General features: G+C 35.4%; 1 protein-coding gene across 1 annotated transcript in view; it reads right to left on the reverse strand.

Annotated features, from left to right (window-relative positions):
- LOC103260670 (A disintegrin and metalloproteinase with thrombospondin motifs 6-like) overlaps positions 1 to 10,541 on the reverse strand; it is a gene marked incomplete at its 5' end in the record, with an annotated part of 68,499 nt that extends 57,958 nt beyond the window's left edge. The window contains 3 exons of the mRNA XM_008058321.2: positions 7,624 to 7,704; positions 8,538 to 8,661; positions 10,408 to 10,541. Coding sequence (XP_008056512.1) covers positions 7,624 to 7,704; positions 8,538 to 8,661; positions 10,408 to 10,541 — 339 coding nt within the window. The remainder of the gene's footprint in view (positions 1 to 7,623; positions 7,705 to 8,537; positions 8,662 to 10,407) is intronic.
- Between the last annotated feature and the right edge of the window lie 1,458 nt (positions 10,542 to 11,999).

Below are 11,999 nucleotides of genomic sequence, written 5' to 3' on the forward strand. Positions count from 1 at the left end.
AGCAGGCCTGTAGTTCCAGCTACTTGGAAGGCTGAGGCGGAAGGATCGCTGGAGCCCAGCAGGTTGAGGCTGCAGTGGCCAAGAGTGGCCACTGAACTCCAGTCTGGGGGTGACAGAGTGAGACTCCAACTAAAAACAAAAACAAAAACAAAAAATAATAAATATGTGAGTAACTATAAAATAATTGTTTTAATTTTTAAAAAATATAAGTGAGTCTTTAAGACAAAAAAATGTATTGTGAGTTTTTATTTTATTTTTTTATATATGGAGAAGTTGAATATATTATTTATTTATTTTTTTTTTTTTGAGTTGGAGTCTCACTCTGTCGCCCAGACTGGAGTGCAGTGGCCACTCCCGGCCACCGCAGCCTCGACCTGCTGGGCTCCGTTGATCCTTCCGCCTCAGGCTTCCGAGTAGCTGGAAGTACAGGCGCGCGCCACCATGCCTGGCTGATTTTTTGATTTATTGTAGAGATGAGGTCTCGCTGCCCAGGCGGGTCTCGAACCCGCGGGCTCAGGTAATCCACTCACCTCAGCCTGCCAAAGGCGCGGGATGACAGGCTGAGCCACCAAGCCCGGCTGAATATATTTTTTAAAACAGCACAAAGAATGGAAGGGGAAAGTGAAGTAAAGTGTTGTAAAGGTCTTATATACAAAATTGTATCATTTTATTTGAAGGTGTATTGTAATAAATAAAAAATACATTTTATAAATCTTAAAGCAACCACTAATTAAATAGAACAAAGACGTATAGCTAATAAACCATTAGTAGAGATTAAATGTTAATAAAACATTTGATTAATCTAAAAGATATAAGGGAGAATAAAAGGGAAAAAGCACATAGGATAAATACAAAGGCACACCCCCCCAAATCCAAAAATTATCCTTTGGAGAGCAGGCCCCTTCTAGTAGAGGCTTTTCTCACTAGGTGAATATTCTAGGAACCCAGTGACATCAGTGTACAAGCTAGCATTGTTGTGAGAGGCTGCATTATGGAAGAAATTCCTGAGTTGTGGCAAATAGGTGACTGGTCCTTCCACCGTGACAACACACTTGCCCACACCATACTGACTGCTCAGCAGCTTTTGGTAAAAAATGGCACGAATCCTATGCTCCGTCCTCCCTGTAACCCGATCTCGCCCTGAGTGACATCTTTTTGTTGTTTCCCTGGAAGAAAAAAAGTCCTCAAAGGGAAATGTTTTGCCAATGTGGAAGAGGTGAAACAAAAAATGGCAGAAGCATCCAAACTGATGAGTTCAAAAACTGTTTTGAACGGTGGAAAAAGCATCTCAATAAGTGTTGTGCATCAAATGGAGAGTACTTTGAAGGTGACTGAAGTTTAAACATGTGACAATTTTCTATCAATAAATTCCATTTTGGGGGGCCCCAATATAAAATGGCAAGAGGGTAGGCTTAAACCCAAAGATACTGATTATTATATTAAATATAAATGATCTAAATGAGAAGTTGACAAACTATGACCCACCACCTGTTTTTATAGATAAAGTTTTGTTGGAATACAATCACACCCATTCATTTATGTATTATCCATATCTGCTTTCACACTACAATGGCAGAATTGAATAGCAGTGACAAAGACTATTCTGCAAAGCTGAAAATATTTACAACCTGGTCCTTTACAGAAATAGTTGCCAAGTCCCCCACTCCAATCTAAAGATTACAGTTTTAAAAATTTAAGAATTGTTAAACACAATAAGAAATTAAGACCAAGCTACATGAATTCTATAAGAAACATATTTTATTTGCAGAGGCACCTACATATAAAAAGTGGGTGGATACCAAAAGATTTACCATGCAAACACTGATCAGAAGTCAGTTGGGATAGCTAGATTATTAACAGACAAAATAGACTTTGAGTCAAATAATTTATTTTATTTTATTATTATAAAGATATAGGGTCCCACTAAGTTGGCCAGGCTGGTCTTGAACTCCTGTGCTCAAGTGATTCTCCTGCCTTAGCCTTCTAAGTAATTGAGACTACAAGTACACACACCATGTCCAGCTGGTTAAAGAATATCAGGAATAAATATCAGGAATAAAGACGAACACTTGATAATGATAATATGATCAATATTTCAAGAAGATATAACAATCATAAGTGTCCGCACACCTAATAACAAAATTTCAAAATAAAAAAAGCAAAATCTTATGAATGAATGGGAAAAATGAACAAACTCAAATTCCAGTTGAAGATTTCAACATGATTCTTTCAGTAATTGATTGAAAAGAACGCTGCAAATAAGTAAAGATATAGAAGATTTGAAAAAAATTATCTGGCTATTTAAATCTAATGAACATTAATGTACTTTTAAACCAAATAACACCAGAATATAAATTTTTCTCAAGTGCACATGTGCTGGGCTATAAAACAAACCTCAACAAAAATCTAAGATAATATAAAGTAGCTCTCTGCCTATAATAGAATTAAACTAGAAATCAGTAACAGAAAAATGTCTGGGAAATGCTCAAATATTTGCAAGTTAAATAATAGCTTCTAAGCTATCAGTCACAAGGTAAAAGAGGAAATAGTTTAAATTGTGTGATAATGAAAATACAACATATCAAATGTTTTAGATGAAGTTAAAGCAATGCTTAGAGGGAAGATTATAGTGAAAGATGCTTATTTTATAGTAGAAAACATCCTAGTTTCTATCTTGAAAAGCCAGAAAAATAAGAAAAATAAATACAAAGTGAATAGAAAAGAAGAAATAATAAACAGAAAGTTAGAAATCAATGTAATGAGCCGGGCTCGATGGCTCAGCCTGTAATCCCGTACCTTTGGGAGGCTGAGGTGAGTGGATTGCCTGAGCCCGCGGGTTCGAGACCCACCTGGGCAGGCGAGACCTCGTCTCTACAATAAATCAAAAAATTAGCCGGGTGTGGTAGAGTGTGCCTGTAATTCCGGCTACTCGGAAGGCTGAGGCGGAAGGATCCCCGGAGCCCAGCGGGTAGAGGCTGCGGTGGCTGGGAGCGGCCACTGCACTCCAGTCTGGGTGACAGAGTGAGACTCCAACTCAAAAAAAAAAAAAAAAAAAAAAGAAAGAAATCAATGTAATGGAAATTGGATAAACAACAGAGAAAATCATTTAAACCATAGATTGTTCTTTGAAAAGATCAATAAATTTCATAAACCCCTCATTAGAATGATCAAGAAAAATAAAGACATAAATTATCAATAAGGGGAATGAAAAGAAGAGCCACTGCTACAGATCCTACAACTGTTAAAATGATAATGAGGGAATATGTGTAACTTCATGCTAAAAAATTTGAAAACTTTATAGCTATTACAGAAGTTGAATTTTTTCAATAAAAACTTCCATTCCAGATGGTTTCACAGTTGAATTCTATCAAACACTAAGAAATAATAACAGCCGGGCTCGGTGGCTCAGCCTGTAATCCCGCGTCTTTGGGAAGCTGAGGTGAGTGGATTACCTGAGCCCGTGGGTTTGAGACCCGCCTGGGAAACTTGGCGAGACCTCATCTCCACAATAAATAAAAAACTAGCCGGGCGTGGTAGCCCGCGCCTGTAGTTCTAGCCACTTGGAAGGCTGAGGTGGAAGGATCGCTGGAGTCCAGCAGGTAGAGGCTGCGGTAGCCGGTAGCGTGCCACTGCACTCCAGCCTGGGTAACAGAGTGAGACTCCAACTCAAAAAAAAAAAAAAAAGAAATAATAGCAATTTTACTCAGACACTTTCAGAAAGTAGAGGAGAAAGGAATGCTTCTTAAATCATTTTACAAAGCCAGGCTTATCCTGAGACCAAAACCAACAAAACATCACAAGAAAAGACTCTAGAACAGTATCCCCCATGAACATAGATAAAAATATTATTAATAAAATATTAGCAAATCAATTCTGACAATATATAAGAAGGATAGTACATCATGACAAAGTAGTTTTTATTCCAAGAATACTAGATGGATTTTAACATTGGAAACCAATCAATAACATTTACTATATTAACAGGGAAAAGGAAGATAAAATCCTACCTGATCATGTCAATAGATTCAGAAAACTTCAACACCCATTTATGAATAAAACTCAGACATCTAGCATAGAAAGGAAACCCTCAAACTGACAGAGAGCCATCTACACAAATCTTCTAGCTAATTTACTCAATAATTAAAAAAAAAATGCTTTCCCCTTAAGATCAGCAACAAAGGATGTTCAGTCTCCTCACTTCTATTCAACATTGTACTAAAGGTTCTGAACACTAGTATAAGGCAAAAAAAGAAAGAAAGAAAGAAAGAAAAGGCATAAAGATTGGAAAGAGAAGTAAAACTGCTTTCATTCAATGATGACATGATAATCTACGGAGAAAATCCAAAAACTTTACAAAACAACGACAAGAAGTAATAAATGAGTATAACCAGGTCTCAGGACATGAGAACAGTATAAAAAGAAACCAACTGCATTATATACAAACAAAAATTGGAAAATGAAATTAAAGTATCAATACCATTTGCAATCAACAATCATGAAATTAATAGATTTAACAAAATATGTGCAAGACATATACACTGAAAATGAAACACTGGTTAAAAAAAAAATCTAAAAAAGACCTAAATAAATGTACAGGTAAATCTTTTCATGCATTGTTGGGATTTTATATAATCTCTTGTAATAGAAATTGACAAGTTGATTCTAAAATGTATGTAGAAATGTAAAGAACTTAAAAAGACAAAAATAAGTTTGTAAAGAACAAATTTGAGAATCTAATGCTTCTGGATTTTGAAGCCCAGTGGAAAGTTCCATTACTCAGTACACTGCAGTTTTAATTTAAGAATAGAAATATAGGTTAGTGAGTGGGAACAGAAATAGACCATACATACTTGCTCAACTGATCTCTAACAAAGACGTCAAGGTAATTCAATGGGGAAAATGATAGTCTTTTCAACAAATAGTGCTGCAGCAATTGAATATTCATATAAAAAAGTAACCTCAACTCTTACTTTATACCTTATATAAAAATTAACTCAAAATGAACCAAATATATTTAAACATAAAAGCAAAAACTGTAATTTCTTAAAGAAACACTGAAGACAATCTTTGAAACCCTTGTTGCAGGTAAAATTTCTAAGATAGGATATAAAAGCACAAGCCAGACAGGCGTGGTGGTTCACGTCTGTAATCCCAGCACTTTGGAAGGCTGAGGTGAGAGGACTGCCTGAGCCCACGGGTTCGAGACTAGCCTGGGCAACAAGGCAAGACCTCATCTCTACAATAAACCAATTAAAAAATTAGGTGGGCGTGGTGGTGTATGCCTGTAGTTCCAGTTACTTGGAAGGCTAAAGGGGAAGGATCACCTGAGCCCAGCAGGTTGAGGCTGTGATGGTCGTGAGCATGCCATGCACTCCAGCCTGGGTGACAGAGTGAGACTCAAAAAAAAAAAAAAAAGAAAAAGAAAAAGAAAAAAGAAAGCACGAAAATAAATTGAATTTCATCAACATTAAAGGACACCATTTAAAAAATTAATAAGCAATCATAAATTAGGAGAAAATGTCCATAAAAATACACATTTTTTGAGACAGGGTCTTACTCTGTCACCCAGGCTGGTGTGCAGTGGCAGTCCCAGCTCAGTGCTGCCATGGATCCCAGCTTACCACAGCCTTAACCTCCTGGGTTCAAATGATCCTTCTGCTTCAGTCTCATGAATAACCGTATTTTTGTAATTTTTTGTACAGACAAGGTCTCAGTATGTTGCCCAGGCTGGCCTCAGACTCCCGGGCTCAAGTGATTCTCCCAACTCAGCCTCCCAAGGTGCTGGGATTATAGGTGTCAACCACTGCACCTGGCCCATAAAATGTATTTGACAAAGACTTGTATCCTGAATATACGAGGAACTCATAACTCGAGTAAAAAAGCTATTTAAAAAATCAGCAAAATATGTAGATATTTCACAAAAAAAGATATCCATATGGGTAAAATTTAAAAGACTAACAATATCAAGTACTGCCAAAGATGTACAGTAACTGGAACTCTACTGCTTTACTAATGGAAATATAAAATAATACATCAACTTTGGAAAACATTTTAGTAGTTTCTTTTTTCCAGCTTTATTGAGGTATAATTGACAAATAAAATAGTATACATTTAAGATATACAATGAGATGATTTGATATACATAAACATTTTGAAATTACTACCACAATCAAGTTATTTAACATATCCATCACCTCATATAGTTGCCTTTTTTGTGTATGGTGAGAATAAGATCTGTTCTTTTAATAAATTTTAAGCACATGATACATTATTAGTAACTATAATATATCATATCTCTAGAACTTATTCCTCAAACTGAAAGCTTGTACCCTTTGACCAGTATCTCCCCATTCCACCTCCCCTACTCTGCCTTGATTTCTGGTAAATGCCCTTCTACTCTGTTTCGTTGAGTTTGTCTTTTTTAGATTCCACATATAAACAGGATTATGCAGTATTTATCTTTCTGTGCCTGGCTTATTTTACTTAACATAATGTCTTCCAGGTTCATCCATGCTGTTGCAAATGTCAGGGTTTGTTTTTTAGGCTGAATAATATTCCATTGTGTGTGTGTGTGTGTGTGTGTGTGTATTGTGATATAGATATCACAATTTCTTTATTCATTCATCTGCTGACAGATACTCAGGTTGTCTCCATATCTTTGCTATTGTGAATAATGCTGTAATGAATATGGGAATAGAGATATCTCTTTGAGATAGTGATTTTATTTCCTTTGGATATGCACACAGAAGTGGGATTGCTAGATTACATGATGAAAGGTCTATTTTCAATTTTTAGAGGAACATTCATACTGTTTTCCATAATGGTTATACTACTATAATTTTTTATAAAGTTAAATATGTACTTATCATATGATGTATCCTTTTCATTTCTAGGCATTTATCCAAGTGAAAGAAAATATATGTCCACATAAAACTTGTTTATAAATGTTCAAAGAAGCTTTATTCATATAGTTAAAGACTAGAAATGACCTAAATATCTATCAACAAGTAAAAATAAATAAACAAATTAAGGTATAACTGCACAATAAAATACTATTTGGCAATAAAAAGGAATGAACTTTGGATACACTCAACAATGCAGATTAATCTCAAAAACATGCTGAGTAAAAAGACAGCTGTAAGCACATATACTATATAAGCTCATTTATGTGAAGTTCCAGAATAAGTAAAAGTAATATATATAATGTTAAAAAATAGGTCAATGTTTGCCTGAGACTAAGGTTGGGGCTGAGGAAATTTGACTGCAAAAGGGAACAAGGGATAGATTTAGAGTCATAGAAATGTTCTATATCTTGGTTGTGGTATTTATATGGACCTATATAATTATCAATACTCTCTGAACTGCCCACTTATAAAGGATGCATTTTAATATGTAAATCATACCTCAATTAAATTGATTTTTAAAAAGTCAAATAATCAATCCAGTTAAGAGTAAGCTATAAACTCATTTTTCTGTTTGGCATTTTAATGCAGTTCTATAAAACGTGTAACTTCCTTCATTTTAGCCATAAAGTGATATACCTCAAAGCAGCATGCTTTTTTCTTTCATGATACTGTGCTGCTTTTCTTCATTAATTTTTTTAAATCTAGTAGAACAACTTACCAATATAGTTCTTTGACATGGCAACTTCTCTGACTTCAATGTGAACAGAGCCTCTTGGTATCTGTACCACTTCCATGTAGCCTGGAACATAGACAATAGCCAGTATTAAGCAGCCTTGGTCAGAAAATAATATTTAGTAACCATTTAGTAATAGCCATTCCTTATTATTCCATTCTTTCTTTGACTTTGCATTTTATAAATTATGAAATATGAGCAAATTACCCTTTGGCTTTGTGAATACATTTTAGAGAAAAAGTATTTAATAGTCTTTTTGCCTAAAATTGCCAAGATATTTCTAAAGCATTAACATGTATAATATTCATTCATTTTTATTCCACAGCACATGCCCCTCATATCAGTGCTCTGTGGGAATTCACACTTTAAGGAAACATGGCTAAATGAAGTTAAGTCAAGGGGAAGGAATAGTTCTTTAAAATGTCTTATGTAAGGCTACATTTTATACTTAAAGGACTGAAATCAATTTGGAAAAAAACATTGTCCGTCTAAAAAAAAAAAATTTATAAACAAGGGGAGGCTGGGCTCGGTGGATTAGCTTGTAATCTCAACACTTGGGGAGGCCGAGATGAGTGGAATGCCTGGGCCCGCAGGTTGGAGACCAGCCTGGGCAACTTGGCGAGACCTTGTCTCTACAATAAATAAAAAATTAGCCTGGCATGGTAGCACGCACCTGTAGTACTGGCTACTTGGAAGGCTGAGGTGGAAGGATCACCGGAGCCCAGCAGGTCAATGCTGGGGTGGCTGTGAGCATGCCACCGCACTCCAGCCTGGGCGACAAAGTGAGACTCCAACTCAAAAAAACCCCAAAAAATAAAACCAAGGGAGGAGGGGAAATCAAGTATTCTGGACATCCCAAGTATACCAGCAGTATGAGGAAGAGTTCTCTACACACTCACCTCCTCTGGGCAATGAATCATTGAAGAACCCTTCAATGGCATCACATGTGCTTCCATCCCCTCCACAGACTCGACATCTATCTTCCCTAGCATCAGATCCCAAAATATTATCGCAACCTACATGCTGAAAGCAGAGAATATTTAGTGTGCACAAATGTAAGAAATTCTTAGAACCATAACTAATCAAATACATGTAAGTTATTTATTTACTTGTTTTTCCAATATAGGAAATCAAAACAAGAAATACTTTTCTCTTTCCACTTTATTTCACTATCCAGTAAGTCTCAGCTAGTGTTTCTCAACATATAAGTTTCAAGAAAAGAATTTAGATTCCCCAGAAATGTATGTCTATATTTCTACTTTAGACTTCTTCTTCATTTATCAATACCATAGTCCAGTTTTTAAATTTTTTGTGTAATTGTTTAGCAATAGGTTCTTACTTATATCCTCAACCAAGACATTCAAGAACACAGAAAAAAGGCATATGGTCCCATACAGGATTATGACAGAAAGAGTCCTGACTGAGCATTAGACTTTGCCTTTTCTAAACCTTTGGCTCTTTTTGGATATCCAGTTGTTGGTGTTGAAGATTAACTGTGGAATTCACACCTGGGTAAATCTTTGAAAATAATACCTGTTTCCACTAGCTGAATAAAATTGCCACAAGGAAAAAAGAGATATATACATATAGAACAGCTAAAATTTCACATTAAAAATTTGCATTTAATCATAAAAGTATGGATTTAATATATATTTCACACATATTTTGGTGCATGCATATACGCATTTCACATTTAGCCACTGATACTAGTCATGTAATACCTGAATTAAAAATTCATATAATCCCTGAATTAAAAACTATACCTGGTCTTTGTTATTTGAAAAAACTTGAATACTGTCACAAAAATGTTTTCTTCAAAAAAATAACAAACACCCCTCGCCCCAAACACACACAAACTGGAGGGAAGTAGCCAGAAGGACAGAAGTTTTTCCAGGAGATTATGAACTAAATAAAATAGATAATGCTTTTCATCTCTTCATTCTCAATTTGTTTAAAAACAAGTTTATTTATTTATTATTTCCAAAGGAAATCAAAATAAGAAATACTTTTCTCTTTCCACTTTATCTCCAGTCTCCAGTAAGTCCCTGCTAATGTTTCTCAACATACAAGTTTAAAGTAAAAAAGTTTGCAGCAGTTATTTTGTACTTCTCTTCAAAGTAAAACAAAACCAAACAAGTAAAAAAAAGTTATGGGAATAATGGTTTTGTGGCTTTTCTTATTATGATAAGATTCATACACAAGTCTAGGAAAATAGCATGATTTGCTCCTACAATTCGCAGCTAGTCTGAAAAAATTCCTAAAGTAAAAGCTTTAATAAGACAAAGATTAACTCTATAATGAAAACCACTGTAAATGTCTCAAAAGGAGATAAAGTAGGAGGAGTATAGCTATTTCACACTTTGAGGAAATATTAAGCTATGAAATATATCAAATAATCTCCCAAGATCATATGGTAGATATATGAAAAAACAGCTGAATCCTCATTCTCTCCCTTCTTCTATCATCTTGTTTGTAAACAGAACAGAAGAATGATGGAAATTACAGTCCAAAATATTTTCATACCTCTAGCAATTACTAGAAACATAAACAGAATACCAGAGTATATCATATTTGCATGGTGCTTGAATATGAATGGGTCATTCTACCTTTAACTACATATGTTATCCTTATTGGAAACTGAACTTTAAAAAAATGTAGCTCTCTTTAATAATAATTTAAAAAGTAACACAGTATTAATTAGGACTTACTATCTGAGAAAAAGAAAAAACTTTCAACAACCCCAACAAAGAGGAGTAAAATCTGATCCACCTTGCATTCTCCATTGATACAGATATCCAGTGAATCCGCATTGCACTGGGTCCCATCAGTCACCGCAGGGGCACGTTCAGTGTAGAAGTTATAACCTTCAGCCAAGCAGTTTAATGCACAAGGTTTTACTCCACCTGGACAAATACAATGGAAGATAAACAAATGAAGTGGTTGTCCTGAACCAGTGATTCAGGACTACCCATGGAAAATTTATAATCATATAGACATCATTCACTGACTATAAAACTAGATGTGTGTTTCTTTCCACATTTTCTAAACATCCATGTTTATTTTCATTGCTCATTAACTTCAACGAGAACTTACTCAGCAGTTTTAAGCTTTAACATTTTTTAGGTATTTCCATTAATATGTTTACGATAAAACCATAAATGTAATTAAATACATCAACAGATGTCAAAACAAAAACCACATGATCATATCATTAGATGCAGAAAAAGCTTTTGATAAAATCCAGCACCCCTTCTTGATAAAAACCCTTGAACATCTAGGCATACGGGGAACATACCTCAAAATAATAAAAGCCATCTATGAGAAACCCACAGCCAGCATACTCCTAAATGGACAAAAATTGGAACCAATTCCCCTGAAAACTGGAACTAGACAAGGATGCCCACTCTCTCCCCTCCTGTTCAACATAGTATTGGAAGTCCTGGCTAGAGCAATCAGAGAAGAGGAGGCAATCAGAGGTATTCAAATAGGAAAAGAGGCAGTCAAGTTATCTCTCTATGCAGATGATATGATGGTGTACCTCGAAAACCCAAGAGAATCTGTCAAAGGTCTCCTTACATTGATAAAGGCCTTTGGCAAAGTCTCAGGATACAAAATAAATGTACAAAAGACAATCGCATTTCTCTACACCAATAATAAACAAACAGAAACCCAAATAAAAAACACAATTCCATTCACAATAGCCACAAAAAAAAAATGAAATACCTTGGCATCTTCCTAACCAGAGACGTGAAAGACCTTTATAATGAAAATTACAAAACACTGCTCAAAGAAATCAAAGCTGACACGAACAAGTGGAAAAATATTCCATGCTCATGGATCGGAAGAATCAACATTGTGAAGATGTCCATCTTACCTAAGGCAATCTACAAATTCAATGCAATACCCATTAAATTACCAACAACATTCTTCTCAGACCTAGAAAAAACAACACAGGAATTCATATGGAAACACAAACGTCCAAGAATAGCCAGAACAATCCTCAGTAAAAAAAACAAAGCAGGTGGTATCACAATACCAGACTTCAAACTTTACTATAAAGCTACAATCATCAAAACAGCTTGGTATTGGTACAGGAACAGGTATATAGATCAATGGAGCAGAATTGAGATTCCAGAAGCAAAACCTCAATTCCTCAACCAACTCATCTTCGACAAAGCCCCCACCACCTACCAGTGGGGAGAAGAGAACCTATTCAGTAAATGGTGCTGGGAAAACTGGTTGACCACATGCAGAAGATTGAAACAGGACCCTTATCTATCCCCATGCACAAAGGTTAACTCCAAATGGATCAGAGACCTAAATGTAAAACCTCAAACCATAAGAACCTTAGAAAACTCAGG

Source organism: Carlito syrichta, unplaced genomic scaffold, assembly GCF_000164805.1.
Source record: "Carlito syrichta isolate Samal-C Ts95f unplaced genomic scaffold, Tarsius_syrichta-2.0.1 Scaffold89704, whole genome shotgun sequence".
NCBI classification, from domain to species: Eukaryota; Metazoa; Chordata; class Mammalia; order Primates; family Tarsiidae; genus Carlito; species Carlito syrichta.